The following is a 15873-nucleotide window of genomic DNA, read 5'->3' as shown; positions in this document are numbered from 1 at the left end:
AAAGGAAGTCCAGTTGCCTTTTGGAAAAGCACCTTTGGGGCAACCATCACCTGGATGATTGAGAATCTCCATAGACAAGGGAAATAACACAGTCAAAATTCCTCCCAAAACTCTGTAAAATTATAAATATGCAAGCTGTACTTTTGGCAGATGCAATGGTAAAGGAGAGGAAAGAAAAGTGGAGGAGCTTGGAAACAGAGACAAGAGTTCAGTGCAATGGGTCAATGGCCAGTCCCCCAAGCTCTGCAAAGCTAAATATGGAGCTACTACTCGAATTGTCTTCAGTTACCCGCTGCATGCAAGTAACAATGTGGAATCATAGGGCATGTTGCTGATTCTGGGGTGGTAGCTAAGCCATTGCAAAAATTTTCAGAAGACTTGCCATGAACAAGCAGCGCTTTTTGTTTTGTTTACAGCAGCTGAGGTCTTTCTGCTGGCCAAGATGCTAAACTAATCAGGAACATGAGAGCTGATTGTGTCACACAAGTGCAGATCTATGCCTTTTTCTGGACCTTGTGCACCATGTTGGGGAAATTCTCTTGGTTTATGCATTCCATCTTGTTTGAAAGCATCAGAAATTTAGATGCAATATTCTGTATACTGTATTCCTTCTTTGCTTAGCAATCTATGTTAGTGAAAAAAAACCTAGTGGGGGGAAATGAGCCATATACTGTATTAATATGTGGTACAACAGAAATGAGAACTACCAAATAAATCAATTTCAGATCCTCTCTCTCTCCTTTCTTTCTTCTTTCTTTCTTTCTTTCTTTCTTTCTTTCTTTCTTCTTTCTTTTTTTCCTCACAATATGATACTATTATGAATCAAATGCAACTTGACAGGAGGTTTCTGGCAAACCTACAACTAAACACTTTACAGTAATCTAAATCTGATTTATGTGAATGGTACCCTCAGAGGGCTTCATGTTGGCAGGTATTTGTTTCATATTTTTCAGGTGATAAATGTTGGTCTATATATTTTGATACATAAATTATCACACCAATACAGCACAGTTTAGAAGTCCAAAATAGCCAAGACTTCTCTGAGAGATGCAAAAAATATAATAGTCAACATCAGATGGAAAGGTGAACTTGGATAGGTGGTTTATTTATCAGGAATGAAAGTTATTTCCAAGCTCGGTGGCCTGGAAAAAAAGGGAGGAACAATGTCTTAGACCAGGGTTTTTCAGATTGTGTTTCTACAGGATTAGTTTTTTATAGCTAATGGAGACTTGGCTTGAAATAGTATCTGTTCCCCAAAGCAAAAGTACCCCTTTAACTCTTTATAGCGACTATTTTTAGAACCTTTTGCTTCCAACTTGAATTGCATTTTTCCTTTTTTTTTTTTTTGCCTGCATTTTTTTTTTGAATACAGCCAGAGGCAATATGCCTGAAAACTCAAGCAAGACAGTTCAAGACAAAGAAAAGGAGACTGAAATTGCCAGCAGAGCTAAAGAAAACATAAGCAACACGCAGCTACGGTGAAGATGGCATCAGTGAAGAGGTAGCCTCCTCACCATGTTGTTTGATGCCAACATGCCAGACAGGTACTGGTGCAGATAAAAAAAAATTACATAAAGCAATATTAATAGGTAATAATACATCTGGCAATTTTCAGTCATGTAAGATTGGATAGATTTCTTCATAACCTTGTAGTATAACATAACATAAATAAGCTCAGGAATTAAGATCTTCCCCCACAATCAGGATAAAGGCGGAGTTTAGTCTTCATTTAACACTATTAAAACTTTGGCCAAAACAGTGCATCATAAGGCAACCATTTTTCAATCAAGCTACTTCAAATCATCCAACTTACAGAATGCTTCCAAAGTGGGGCCATGACTCTTGAAGGAATATGGTGGCTGCTTCAGCTGCCAGGCTGTTGCTGTAGTCATATGCAGTCATTCATTTTCAATATGTTGTGACAGTTTCCTAGCTACCCTTGCAATCCCTCACTCCTTCTTCCATGCAACAGCCGCCTTTTACTTGCCTGCTGCAAAAGGGAGGAGCTAGCTATGTTTATTTATCACACTGAATTCATAGCCATTCACTTAGGATTGTTATTTATACAGCCCCCTCACATTTATGGAGCAGATGCAGGAAAAGATTACAAAAACCATCGGATGAAATAGATCAGATATTCAGATTATTCATTTTATGATGGAAGGTTGAACAGGAGCAAGGTGTCTCATAGATCTGCAATGAGACTGAGAAATGATAAGGTTAAACAGCAGAAAATGCGTGAGATACCTACAGAAACTTTAATGGCCCAAAGCTAATTAATAAAACACACATTTTGCCTCAAGATGGTTATCTAAGAATCTATAATAAAATCACAGTAGGAGAATGAATTGCAAAACTTTGGCAAGACAATTGCCAAAGAAAGAAGATCTATTAGGTAGAATATACTTTTCCTTCAAGGGCTGAACAAAGCAGCCAGTGAAAAATTACAAATGATGGGGCTGAGATAATATGAAGGCTCGTTCTACATCCCAAACCTATCATTACTGATAGCAGCTGCTATGGTTTCTCTCAAGCACATAAACATGGAGTGACTGCTTGCCATCCCAGTTTCCCACTTAGGAAACCAGATCAAGAACTTAATAAATGCAATGAAAAAACATTTGAAAGGGAGGACATTTAAAAGAACTAGATTGAATCCTTAGTCTTCAAATAAAAACATTGGACAGAGATATAGATTATTCTAGTGTTTACTCATGTATATATTGTACCATTTGATTCATCCACTCTGCCTTGTGATCCTTTTGTAGCTTTTCTTCATTTCAGATTCCACTGTTTTGGGTGCTCATATATAAAAGTCTTTTGTCATGTTACAGAACAGCATAGTGTGCACTGTCAGCACAACCTGAGCTTAAAGACTGAACCTAAGTAATTTTTTAGCATGGTTCAGGTTGATTTACAGGTTTGAAATGTATAAGTTGATACTTCCCATCACCTTTTCCCCTTTCCCTTTAAAATGTAAAATAAGCCAAGGCCAGGACATATGAACCCCTACTAATTCCAAGCTATGGGTAGATAGTTTCTGATGAAGCATGTATTTTTACTCTCAACTCATCTTGAACTGATGTGCCACTTGGCCATGTGGCAAAGTAATCATTAGGACTCTTCACTGGGCGCTCAATGCAGATCAAGCAGAGCAACCTTGACAAAATGCAAAAGGTTAGAGAAATGAATCTCAGCTAATGCTAATGGAAAACTTAAATTTCAATAGTGTATTGAATTTGACATCCATCATCAAAATAGGTAGACAAGCAGATATTGCAGCTCAAGTTATTTTCTTAAAAACTATTCCTGCCAATACATTTAATGGCTATCACATGCCAATAAAATGTCATTATCTAATAAGGTATATTTCAGTGAACAATTTCACTGGATCACACCCTTTCCCCTTTGCTGGAGAAATCTAGTGCAGCTTTTGAAAGAAAGTTTTCCTGTGGAAGATCATAGAAAACTAACAGACTAGGGATAGCTTTCATATGAACATGTGGGGCATTGGCAGAAACATGCAGGCAGCATTTATTATAGAATCCTTCTGAATAAAACTTGGTTCAAAATGGTGGAGAGGATCTAAGAGTATGGAATAACTATATTAAAAGCATTTCATATTTATGTAGTGTTGTCACACTCTAAGTGGAGGATAGTCTTGTTCCAATTTTTACCAAAACTCTATAAGGGAAGTTGATGCCATCGTGTTTCTGTAGTAGAGAAGAGTACTGAAATCAAAGAGAGATGAGAAAATTTCCCTACAGCCAGTTTTAGCATTTTGCTTAATTCATGGCACAAACAAGACTCAAACCAGGGACACGAATACCTCAGTTGCTTCTTTACCACTCTACTACAGCTATTGACATGATAGATTATGGAAAAGACACCTGTTCAGGGCTTTACATTGACCTTAATGTAGCACTTAAGATTACTTCAGAGATATGTAACAAGCAATAGATTCACGGCCTCAAATCCTTATTTGCTCTTATTTTAGAAGAATAATGGCCTCTCTTCTAAAAGTAGTTGACCTTAGTGTTATATCACGCACTCCAGTTGGAGAATCAATCAGATAATTCTGATTATTCCATAATTGTGGCTGCCATAAAAAAAAGAAAAAAGAAAATGAGACAGTATGTCCATAGCCCAAAGCTGGATTTCAGGAGTGACTTGTCATTGATTACAAGAAATTTCCATCTCGTCTACTGAGACAGACCAGAAAAAGAGACTTCACAGGTAATTGAAAAAGAGCAATTTTGATCTTTGATTTATGGCTTTCCACCAATGGAAAAGCTTGTTCTTCTTTGGATACTAATTCTTTTATTTAATGTTTTAAAATTATGTCAATCACTTAACAACATTTGTATTTTTTGCTGTTGTTTTCTTGGAAAACCAATTGTTTTATATGCTCTTTCTGTTTCCTCTTGTTACTTTATTTTGTTTTTTTTTATTTTTAATTGTAATTATTTATCATTATTTATTTTCCATTAATGTTATTAGTGTCATGTTATTTACAGATCAAAGTGGAATCTGTTCACATAGTAAATTCTTATTTCCACCAAAATACTGTTCAATGAAACTAAGAATAAAATATATAAAAATATAGCAAAGTTATACTTTGAATTCAACAATAAAAATGATTGATTAAGAACAACAATAACAAATCTCTGTTAGTATAAATATATGGATCATAGGTATAATTGCATGAACAAATCACTTTAAATTAATCCTTTAGATTTGGATTATAGTAATGAAAAATAATCAAAGGCAGCTACCACACAAGTTTTTGTCTATTGCTTCTTCTCTTTCACCTTTCACCAACCTTGAATTAATTAAAAAAGAAAATTAAATGACATTCCTAATATTAAAGCCATGGTTATCTTTCTTTTATAAAAATTACAAAATGAAGCTAATTTGACCACCTTTCTTTCTGTGTTACTTCTACTATTTTATTTTAGTTAATTAATAAATAATTTACTTTATTAATTTAGTTTTTTATTATTTTTATTATTTTACTAGTTAATAAAATAGTAATACTCATATCATCTATAAAATATTAAAACCAGGGTTACAGAAAATTTTAAATTTTCAGAAGTATTTGCTAGTGAATTTAGCAAAACGAATGTAACACATTCTCTCTTGTTTTTATTCTTGAACAATCTGGGTGTTTCATGAGCCATTGGGAATCTAGTTTTTGATGTGAATTCATGTAATTATGTCACTAATAAAAATGATACAGACTTTTTATTTCAAAATATGCACTCCTCCACAACTGTGAATGTGTTTCCTGGACTTTTAATAAGAAAGAAAATTGGCAATTGCTATCATAACTCCTAACTTTTTCTGCAATTTATATATAGATAGACACTCTTATTAAATATGCATATAATCACCACACATTATTTTAATATTTTTGTACATCTACAATATATGGAATGTAATGGCATTATAAACACCACAAAAGCAGGGCTGATTTGTTTACTTATAGCCTTAGGCCAACAATCACTGTTTTTTTAATAAATAAAAAACCCTTGACAAAATGTTGCCTGAGAAACTATAATGCCTCTAGTATAAATTTTCCTAAGAAATCCCTAGTAGATGTATCATCATGCAATACTGTAATTTCCAGTATTCCCAATTTAGCCCAGAGGATAAAAGTTAGATTGCATAAAATTAATGTTGGTGGGTAACGGAGATGCATAAAGACTGGTTGCTGATACAAATTCCAAAATATAGCAATAGAGAAGATGCATTTCCAATCATGTAATTCAAAGAACAGCATTTTGATTTGTGACTGTCATTCTCTTAAACTGCAGAGCTAACATCCTGGCAGATTTAATACCTTGCTTTTCTTGGAGGAAAGAAGAAGAGTCGGTGAGTGTTCTATTCTGCTGTTGAAATGTGAAAGAGATTGAAAGAGGACACACCTGTTGTGGTTGGAAAGTACCATGGTGCACAAATGAGTAAGGGTCTGGCATCTGGCAAATGCATAGCAAGCCTGACCTCACTCTTGACTATTCCACTGCCAAGTACAGGCTAAAGCGGATTAGGGAAAAGAGAGAAGCCATAGGAGGAAACAGGGCAAAATCATCTCCATCTATAAGAAGCCCAGGGGAACAGCAGCTTTTTGCAAGACCATGAGTCACCCTTAAATAGCCTTCTAGGGGAGAAACATGGCATTTGGACTTTGCAATGTGTGTTACAGGCTTACATGTTACAATTTCCTGTGCATGTGCTTTGTACAATGTATAGTATGCTGGCTTCCGTGAGAGTAAAAGGAAGTGAGTGCACACATAGGAAAACAGAATTGTAAGCAAGTAATCACATTGTTTCAGCTGTGTAATCAGTACTCTGTGTGAGACAAAGTGCAAGAGTGTATCCAAAATGTACAAATTATCTGCTTAATTATATCCTCAGCCCCTGCAGAGTTTGGGTTGAGTGAAAATGTAATCTCTAGAAATAGTAGAATTGCCACTTGTACAGTCCTTCCCACCCCGCAATTGTCACTAAAGTAGAAAAAAAATAGAAAATAAAATCATAGCCTGGAAGGGACCTTAGAAGTCTTCCAGTCCAACCCCTTGCCCATTGCAGGAGACCTTATACCATCCTAGACAAATGGTTTCCAATATTTTCTTGAAAACCTGCAGCAATGGAGCACTCACAACTCTAGGAGGAAACTTTTACCATTGGTTAATTATTCTTACCGTCAGGAAAATTCTCATTAATTGTAGGCTGGCTCTCTCTTTAAAAGCTGCCACCCTTCTTGTTCTATTCTCAGGAGCTTTGGAGAATAAGTTGATCCCCTCCTCTCTGTAACAACCCCTCTTGTACTGGAAGATAGCTGTCATGTCAGCCCTAATTCTAGGCTAGACATATCTAGTTCCCATAACCATGCATCATATGGTTTAGCCTCCATACTTCTCTGCACTGTTTCTACGGTCTCAGCATTTTTTTTTTTATCATGGCAATCAGAACTGGATGCAGTTTTCCAAGTGAGTCTTTACTAGTGCAGTATAGAGTGGTACTATCATGTCTCATGATTTTGATGCCAAGCCCTCAGTTAATGTAGCCTAGGACTGCATTGGGTTTTTGTCACGTACTGCTGGCTCATATTTAAGTGGTGGTCCAGATGGACATGTAGATCCCGCTTACTGTTACTACTGTTCAGCCAGGTACCACTGTAAATACTACTTAAAGCTCCATTGTAATTCAAAAAACAGCAATTGAATGGAAATATAAAATCAGAATATGCAGGAAACTAAGGAAGTTATAAAGCAAAAAAATCAAATGACTGGTTGAAAATTCATTTAAAATACAAGAGGAAAAAACATGCTAATTTGAACCCTAATATTTAGGCCAGCATTCTGTTCCCAGTGAATACATGCAGGATGCAAAAGCAATAATTCCCCACTCCAATTCATGTCCCCCTACAACTTTTTCTGATTATTTTTCATTTCATTTTTTTCTTTGCTCTTTGTAAGAGCCCAGGTACTATGCATCATTGAACCGTAATGAAAATATTCTATAAAAACCTTATGGAATCCTTTCTCCTTCCAACCCATGTAAAAATATACATTAATAACTGAAAAAAGATTGAAAAAGCAATAGCATTTTACACCTTGAATCTGAGTTCTAGATTGCAGCACATGGATTTTAAGGTACATGAGTACAGATTTCAACTAAATTTTAAATCTCCATTTATGATTGCTACTTTATTTATCTTAATTTTTTAGCCAAAATGCTTCTGATTCTATACCTTTGCCTTACATCAAAGTCTTCTATTTGTTACTATTTTCTAGAGCTTTTTTATCTATTTATATGTCTGTCTGTCTATCTATCTATCATCTATCTATCTATCTATCTATCTATCTATCTATCTATCTATCATCTATCTATCTATCTATCTATCTATCTATCTATCTATCTATCACAATATGGAATACAAGATATTTAATAGTAGATGGAGATTTGGCAATTAATCTGAACATTCTACATTAAATAATACTACACATGATATACAGCAATGAATGGAAATTACGTAGTCCGTATGTATTTCTTTATTATATTATATTGCCTTTTGAAACTCAAGATAATATATCATTCTCTCTTCCTATTTTTCCCATCAAAAACCTGTGAAGTCACCCCAGCACTTCCCATATTGAGGGTTCACTCTTTGTGCCAGTTCATCGCATCAGAACCATTACACCATACTATTACTTACACACACACACACACACACACACACACACACACACACCTGTTAAACATTTCATAAACCAATGAATATTATGACTTGAATAATTTCAATAGCAATAGTATTAAGACTTTCTAAGAGAGTTAACTAAATAGATAACTAGATAGTGTGTGAGAGAGAAAGAGACCACCAATTTATAAATGTTTAGGGAAGAAATCTAATTATAACTCAATATGTATGGGGTACATGTGTGTGTGGGTATGTATGTGTATGATTATGTATCTCTCTCGCAACAGATTGCAAACAGTTCACAATGATATTCATTACACTGATCTATATATAGCAAATCCAGTTTCATGAGGCTTTGCTCTGGGGCTTTCTAAAATTTATCCTTTCAGCACTGTATGATGGAGAGCACTATTTTCCCCACAAGTCAAGGAAGAAATATAAGATAGATTTGTAGCACATGAACGTTAGATATTATAACCAAACTAAAACCAAAAATAGTTCAGTAGCTTATAACTTGGTTGTGTAAATTCAAACTTTGTTGAATGTGAAATGTTTTATGGTGGCAAATTAGTTGATGGGTCTCCACCTTTAATCCAAAAATTTATGTTTCGTGCTGAAGTCAAAGATGTTTATGCAGAAGAACAAACAACTTTATGATCCCCGAGTCTTAATATCAATTCTTCATAGATTATATAGCTCCTTCTTAGCATTACAGCAAGAAAAACTATGCCTCTGAATTATACTAGAATGACTTCATTCTGCTTAATATGAAAAAATAAGTAAGCTATTATTTATTTATTTATTTATTCATTCATTCATTCATTCATTCATTCATTTTTCATAATTTTAACCACCCATTTCCTCAGATACATGCTGCAGTGGTACTACAACACTACATATGCATCAAATATGTATTATCTTTCATACAAGATTGCCTTTTTGAAGAGGGCTCAATTGTTTTATTCCATTTGTGTCCTCAAATACACTTCAGCCCTATTTACTGCCCATCATTTTAACTCTTCCAGCCTAACCTATGCCCACCACTGTCTGTCTGATCTTTCTACATTGCTCATGAGCTTTATATTTCCTTATGGAAGGCAGGGATAGTAAAAACTGGCAGAAGTTGATCCTACCAGCTGTATTAGATTCCATTTCCTTTGTTCCTCATCTTGTCTCTTTGGCCGTTCATCTAATATGTATCTTCAGTGAAATGGAAAGATGCTTATCAGTCAAATATTAGTCTCCTACCAACTTTTTTGGGTTGTTGTATTGATTGTATTTTTCCAGCAATGTAAGAAATAATAGGATATGGCACTTATAAGACAGAAAATTTGGACTGGTTCCAGTCTCTATAGACATATTCTAACCTCATCAATCAGGGATTAAATGTGGAGGTTGGATATTGTGGGTTTAAGGATTGTCTAGTGATTTATTTCCTGCATTTAAATCAATAGATTAAGTAGAATACAGCTAAAATATTGTGAAGAAGGTAAAACAAGAATCCTATAAGCTGACTAAATGCAAAATTAGCAAAATCAGCCAACAATTTAAATATACTACAAGCTTCCTACAACATGGGCTGGTTCCTTGCAAGATGTGACTAGGGATATGAACCAGAGTAATAAATAAGTATCATTTCAACAATCAAATAACAAAGAAATGGGCCAAATTCCTGCAACTGGAATGAATGGGTAACTCTTCCAAGTGCCAAATGTGATAGAAAAGGTCCATGGCCAGTTGCCAGATATCACCATGCCTAACCTCATTTTTCTAGAAAAAAAAGTGCCTCAAGCTTATCTCAATTCCTTGAAGGTTTGTCTTGTTTGCAACAATAAGGCTATTGGTTACCGTTGCATTTTTCCAGGATTAAATTTATTTATTTCCCAGTTTAAACTTATTTCTGATAGTTTTCCATTTAACCAGTTATGATCTTGCTTAACATTGTAAGATCAACCAAGATCAACTAGGTGTTGCTGCCTATTGAGTTCTCAATCCTACTCCTTCTGTCAAAATTATAATTCTCCTTTTACCCTGTTATCATGGCTTTGGTTCCAAGAAAAGGAAGAATGACTCTGAAGCTCTATAAAAATGCTTTATAACTGCTAGAAAAGCCTCTGATAGTTCATTAATTTCCTCTAGTATCATGTTTGAATAATACCTTGGAACAGGAAAAAAAATAGTTGAGAGTTACAACGATCACAGGATGACTGATTTAACACTACATATTAATCATTTTGAAATGTTAAATCAAAGTAGCAGCACTACCATCTTAAACGGATAACAATAATTCTGATGCATATAATATTCATAAGCTTTTAAGAAAAATAATGTCAATTTTAAAGCTAAATACATTCAGACATACATGGTTGGATTACATTTACTACTCAATTGTGATAAAGATGGCATTTTCATCAGCATAAAAGTTTTAAGACAGGTAACTTAAAAATGCTGTCATGTCATGCATGAAGAATCAGGCCACAAGATTGGAATATGGTCCTTTTGCCAAAGCTTTATTAAATCTATCCAACTTGGAATGGTTATTAAGTATCCAGATGTAAATTGAGGATTACCTATATGGTCTACAGCCCTTTGCTAAGGCTTTATTACCAATTTAATAAAGCAAAGGGACTATAGACTATATAGGTAGTCCTCAATTTACATCTGAATACTTAACAATCATTCCAAGTTGGATAGATTTAATAAAGTCTTGGCAAAAGGACCACATTCTATGGTAATCTACCTTAATATTAGCAGTTGGATCTTCCCCAATGTTTTGGTCTAGGCCAATTGAGATCATGTGACTATTTTATTTGTTATCTCAGTGCTAAAGAAGAAACATTAAAATGATTCTTTTATTAGTAGTTATTGAAACCAACAGCACTTTTCAAAAAGTCTCCAGTAAGAATAACACTGAGATATTTAACTTAGTGATTCAGTTTATAAGATCCCACTCAACACACGCACTATCCATAATGTGGTTTATTTGGTTCTGACTGAATATGTTGGATTTAGTTGCTGTGATTTATAATCTATTGATTATGATTTAGTATGATGTACCAACCAATAAAAGGTCACTTCATGAATTCAAACTGTTTGCCTTCATCCAGTCTCAAATGTTCAGTCTTCCACTAGAGTTCCACTTCATTGAAATAATATTTTTATGACAGCTCTTCTGCTTTGACAATAAAAGACTTTAAATTCTAGAATTTATGCCTCTATCCAAACAGAGAATTTACTTGTGTTCAAAACCACTTTTCGTATGTTGCATATGCATGAAAATTTTTCTCCTTGAATTTCAGTAAAGCCACCATTGTTTCTAATGATAGAAATAATATCATTACTTAGACCGATGGCAGTGTAAATTCTTGATGGGCATTGCACAGATAGTTTGAATATCAGAGTGGCAGGTGCGTATTTTTTAATCTGGTAAAAAGGTGAAGCGGTTCTGCTGTCTTTATATGGCTTTTCTTCTTGAACTAAAGACAGTCGTAAAAGTGAACATGTAAAAGGTTAACCATTTCATAACTTCATCCTCCCTCAGTCAGCTTATTTCCTAAGGGCACCTGGCAGGATGGTGTGACTTGATTAAGGAGAAAGACAGCACTTTTTAAATGTGTTATTTCACAAGTACTTTTGCTCCTGATACTAACAGGGTTCAGTTACATGAACATACGTTGCACAGTATAATAGTTTGCCAGAACTTGATCCGTACTCATCCTGGAGAGGAAACGCAGTCTCCCATTCTAAGGGGCCATTTAAATCCTTTAAATCCTTTTAATCTCACTCAGGTTAAGGTCTTGAAAGTTGTCCAGGTTTATAGTTCCACTTCTTGGAATAGGGTCTTGCTTGCAGCGAAAGACAAACTTTAGAAGGTTGATACTTAATAAGAATAAAATGACATATGTTGATCAAGATGTCACCCAGATAGCTACAGGATACTTTTTCTTCCAGGCAGGCTCTTAGGCTCATAAATATATTGACTGTGATGTGTAATGTTTAGGATTTCTTAAACAGAGAGAATAATCCAAATAAAGTTATTTATCACTAATAATTTCTGAATTATATATCAGATTGAGAATGAGACAAATGAGACAGTGAAGTACCACCATATTAATGTAATTGTGATTATTTATAAATCAGGTAAAGATTTATCATTGCTTGCTATTCTTCATGGAATGGAAGTCTGCAGCAAGTAGTTGTTTGTGCACTTTAAACAATGTACCATGATTGAATTTTTCCTGTAATAGAAGTATAGTAGCTCTTGATTTACAACCACAACTGGGACCAGAATTTCCATCATTAATAATGTGAGCATAAAGTGAGATATTGTGTAACCCAGTGGTGGGATTCAAATTTTTTTATTATTGGTTCTGTCGGCATGGCTTGGTGGAGGTGGCATAGCTTGGTGGACGTGGCTTGGTGGACATGGGAGGGGAAGGATACTATAAAATCTCCATTCCCACCCCACTCCAGGGGAAGGTTACTGCAAAATCCCCATTTCCTTCTGATCAGCTGGACTTGGGTGGCAGAAAATAGATGAGGGTGGGGCCAGTCAGAGGTGGTTTTAACCAGTTCTCTGAACTACTCAAAATTTATGCTACTGGTTCTACTGGTTCCAGAACTGGTCAGAACCTGCTGAATACTACCTCTGGTGTAACCATATCATTTAGTGATGCCTTCCGAGCTTTCCTATACTGGTCAACATAGCAATCCAGATTAAACAACTCTTACATCCTCTATTTGAATACATCAAGCAAAAGGGAATTCATGGTCTCTCTGGAGAATTGGCTTCACTGTGGAACATAGAGGATTCCTTTCCCCCCCTAATATTCAATTGAAATGTTGCTTTCATGTATCATTAATCTATATCTTTCATTCTGGAATGATAAACAAGACTTGACTTTTTCTGTAGGACATCCTTTTAGGTTTCTGAAAAGTGCTATTATATTACTCTTCAGTATTTGCTTCTTTAGGCCAACATGCTCAGTTATAGTCCTTCAGGGCCTTTTCTCAGGCTCTTTGTCTGAATCCATATTCAATTGTGTTATCCAGAATTGGATGGTCAGTCAATCTGTCTAAAATGGAGTATTAAAGCACAAACCAATGAAATTATTACTCTTTGCAATCTGAATACTGCATTTGCCTTTCAGCTGCCATATTATTCTGCTCACTCATATTTGGTTTGTAATCAACTATCATTTCAGTATGGTTTTCCCACGACAACCATTATCAAGCCATGTATCCAATAGTCCATATCTGAGATCTGGTTTTATTTTTTATGTGAAGAGCTTGGAATTTCTCTTAGTAAATTTCAATATAGCCCATTTTTCTAACATATTCAGGTCATGTTTAATTTTATTTCTGTATTCTGTACTTGTGCTGCCCTACCCAATTGTATAATTTCCAGATTTGAAAAGCAATCTTTTATTTTCAAACTTTTCAAGCTTCTTCATCCGGGTCATAAATAAAAATGTTGAAAAATATAGAACTCTGCACTGAACTTTTTGCTACCTCACTATCTTTTGCTACTTTGCTACCTTTTTTTAATTTAATGAGTTTATCTTTCTCCATTTTAACTGCTGATAATCTTTATTACCGGTAATATTTTTTTTTAAAAAAAACAAAGCAATATACTATTTTAACACTAGAGGGCTGTTTTACACAGGTTAACAATTCCTAGTGCTATCTGTAATTAGCACAGGCCATAAATAAAATGGACACTTCACAAAATAAAGTTACATTCCAAACTATCATTCATTAAACATTGTTGTATTTTACCTGGAATATAAAGGGGAATATTTCTACAAGTGAAGATTTTGCAGGAAATATTTTAAACAGTGCCCTTCAAAATTGATTTTCTCCCTGAGAAATGCTTTCCTCCTAATGAACTTTCCTTCACACTTGAAATAGCTCTTTTATAATCAGATCCTGAAGTGTGAAATTGTGATGCTTTTCCTTTCTCGTCCTCTGAGGCTGAAATCCCTCCCACCTGATCTTAGATGCAGATGGCCTGAGAAGTGATTCATGATTCAAACTGATTCCCAAATTTGGGTATCCCGTATAGCTGACTGATGCGTTATGAAAGTTGTGTAACTGGCTCAATGCCTTATTCTGATTGAATATCCAGGCTGCAATATAATCACAGCATGTGTTTTTCTTGGAAAAGCTGTGTTCATTCTAATCAGAACTATATTTTATTTAGTTGTGGAATCCTTCTTAAATATTAAACTCTTTATGTTACAAATGTACAAATATAATTTAACATAAACTCTAGCCTTTTTAAATCTTATCTTCAAATCAATCACATCCACTACAGAAGAAAGTTAGAAACTGGTAGTTTTTCTTTGCATATAACGTATTTCAATGGTGTTTTTTTTAAAAACTGTCAGACATATATTGATCAACCTTCATGTAAATCAGTATAGTTAATTTCAAATTTCATAATCACCCCTGCAAGATTTTATTTCATTTTCATCCTAGCTATTTTCCATAACAGCATCTTAAAGGAGAGAAAAGCCATTGACATACTTGCAATTGCAAGCACAAAAGAAAAATGCCTCTGCTACATCTGCCTTTTCACCTTTGCTATTGATTTACTCTTCCAATCATGAATGTTCTTTCAAGGAATCCCATCCAAGACAAATCTATTGCATAACAAACTTTGTCTATAGTTAAAACTAAGATTGGCATCAGAAACCTTCATTTGTGATTTCAGAGGTTGTCATTCCAGCATTCCAGGTATTTAGAGATGTAGCCTAAAGTAGCTGATTATAAGAAGCACATCTTTATTAGTAACAGTTGTGAAATTATATACTTACTATATTCTCCCTATATATATATAATTATATAAATTGAAGGAGCTTAACGGGTGGGTGCCAGCAGACACTACGGCCGGTTGGCTTGTGTGCGTGCGCATGCACAGTGCAATTAAAATTGTTCTGTGCATGCGCAGAACTGAAAAACAAGATGGCTGCGCCAACGGTGGCGCCCTTGGAACTGGTTTGGGGGTGTGGCAGGCCTGGGTCGCTGCCGCTTCCAGTGACCCAGGCCGTCAAACCACTACCATTTCAGCCAAACTGGTTCAAACCGGTAGGAACCCACCACTGGAGCTCAACCAATCTCATTGTACATATGTTGTGCACTGACAAATAAAGTATTATTATTATTATTATTATTACTATTACTACTTAATAAAAAGGGAAATTTGTTTTTTCCTCTACATTTAGGCAGCCTGTGGCCTGATTCTCAAATGCTAAACTGTAATCTTGTTTATATTTGTTTTTCAGTACAATGGTGTGAAAACCAGATCACTATGCATTGGAGATAAGTACATGAACATGATATGAACTTACTTTTATTTCACACAAGTTTTCTTTTTATTTGCCCTGGTGCTTTAAGAAGCTTTTAGTATTTTAAAGCTGTTTTTTATATTATTTTAATGTTGATTTAAACATTTTTATATCTCTTTGGGTATGATACATATATAAATAGAATTAAAATTAAAATGACATAGAATTTTAAAACTGATTCAGTAATATTTATATTAGTAATACTTCTATTAAGACACAAAAAAGGGAAACACAATATTTTTTTAAAAAAAACAATACTTTAATTTTTTTAACTAGTCTTCCTTTACACTATTTTATTGCACACACTTAATTCTACTTCAA

At 34.7% G+C, this 15873-nt stretch overlaps 1 protein-coding gene and 1 long non-coding RNA gene across 5 annotated transcripts in view; one reads left to right on the top strand and one right to left on the bottom strand.

The window, feature by feature from the left end:
• Positions 1-1917, bottom strand: part of DAPP1 (dual adaptor of phosphotyrosine and 3-phosphoinositides 1) — a 43965-nt gene extending 42048 nt beyond the window's left edge. The window contains exon 1 of one of the 4 annotated variants that reach the window (XM_087724140.1): positions 1814-1917. In XM_087724140.1, the coding sequence (XP_087580266.1) occupies positions 1814-1902 (89 nt within the window). In that variant the 5' untranslated portion in view covers positions 1903-1917. The remainder of the gene's footprint in view (positions 1-1813) is intronic. The other 3 variants (XM_087724142.1, XM_087724146.1, XM_087724144.1) reach the window with 3 other exon arrangements.
• On the top strand, positions 1217-15528 carry LOC148043794 (uncharacterized). The gene is made up of 4 exons (XR_015697863.1): positions 1217-1544; positions 4116-4236; positions 5817-5874; positions 15490-15528. It is a non-coding gene; the product is annotated as an uncharacterized LOC148043794 (long non-coding RNA).
• The last annotated feature ends 345 nt before the right edge of the window (positions 15529-15873 follow it).

Source organism: Thamnophis sirtalis, unplaced genomic scaffold (assembly GCF_051295495.1).
Source record: "Thamnophis sirtalis isolate CommonGarterSnake01/CBP01778 unplaced genomic scaffold, rThaSir2_p1.2 scaffold_10, whole genome shotgun sequence".
NCBI classification, from domain to species: domain Eukaryota; kingdom Metazoa; phylum Chordata; class Lepidosauria; order Squamata; family Natricidae; genus Thamnophis; species Thamnophis sirtalis.
This window is presented reverse-complemented; position numbering and strand designations above follow the sequence as displayed.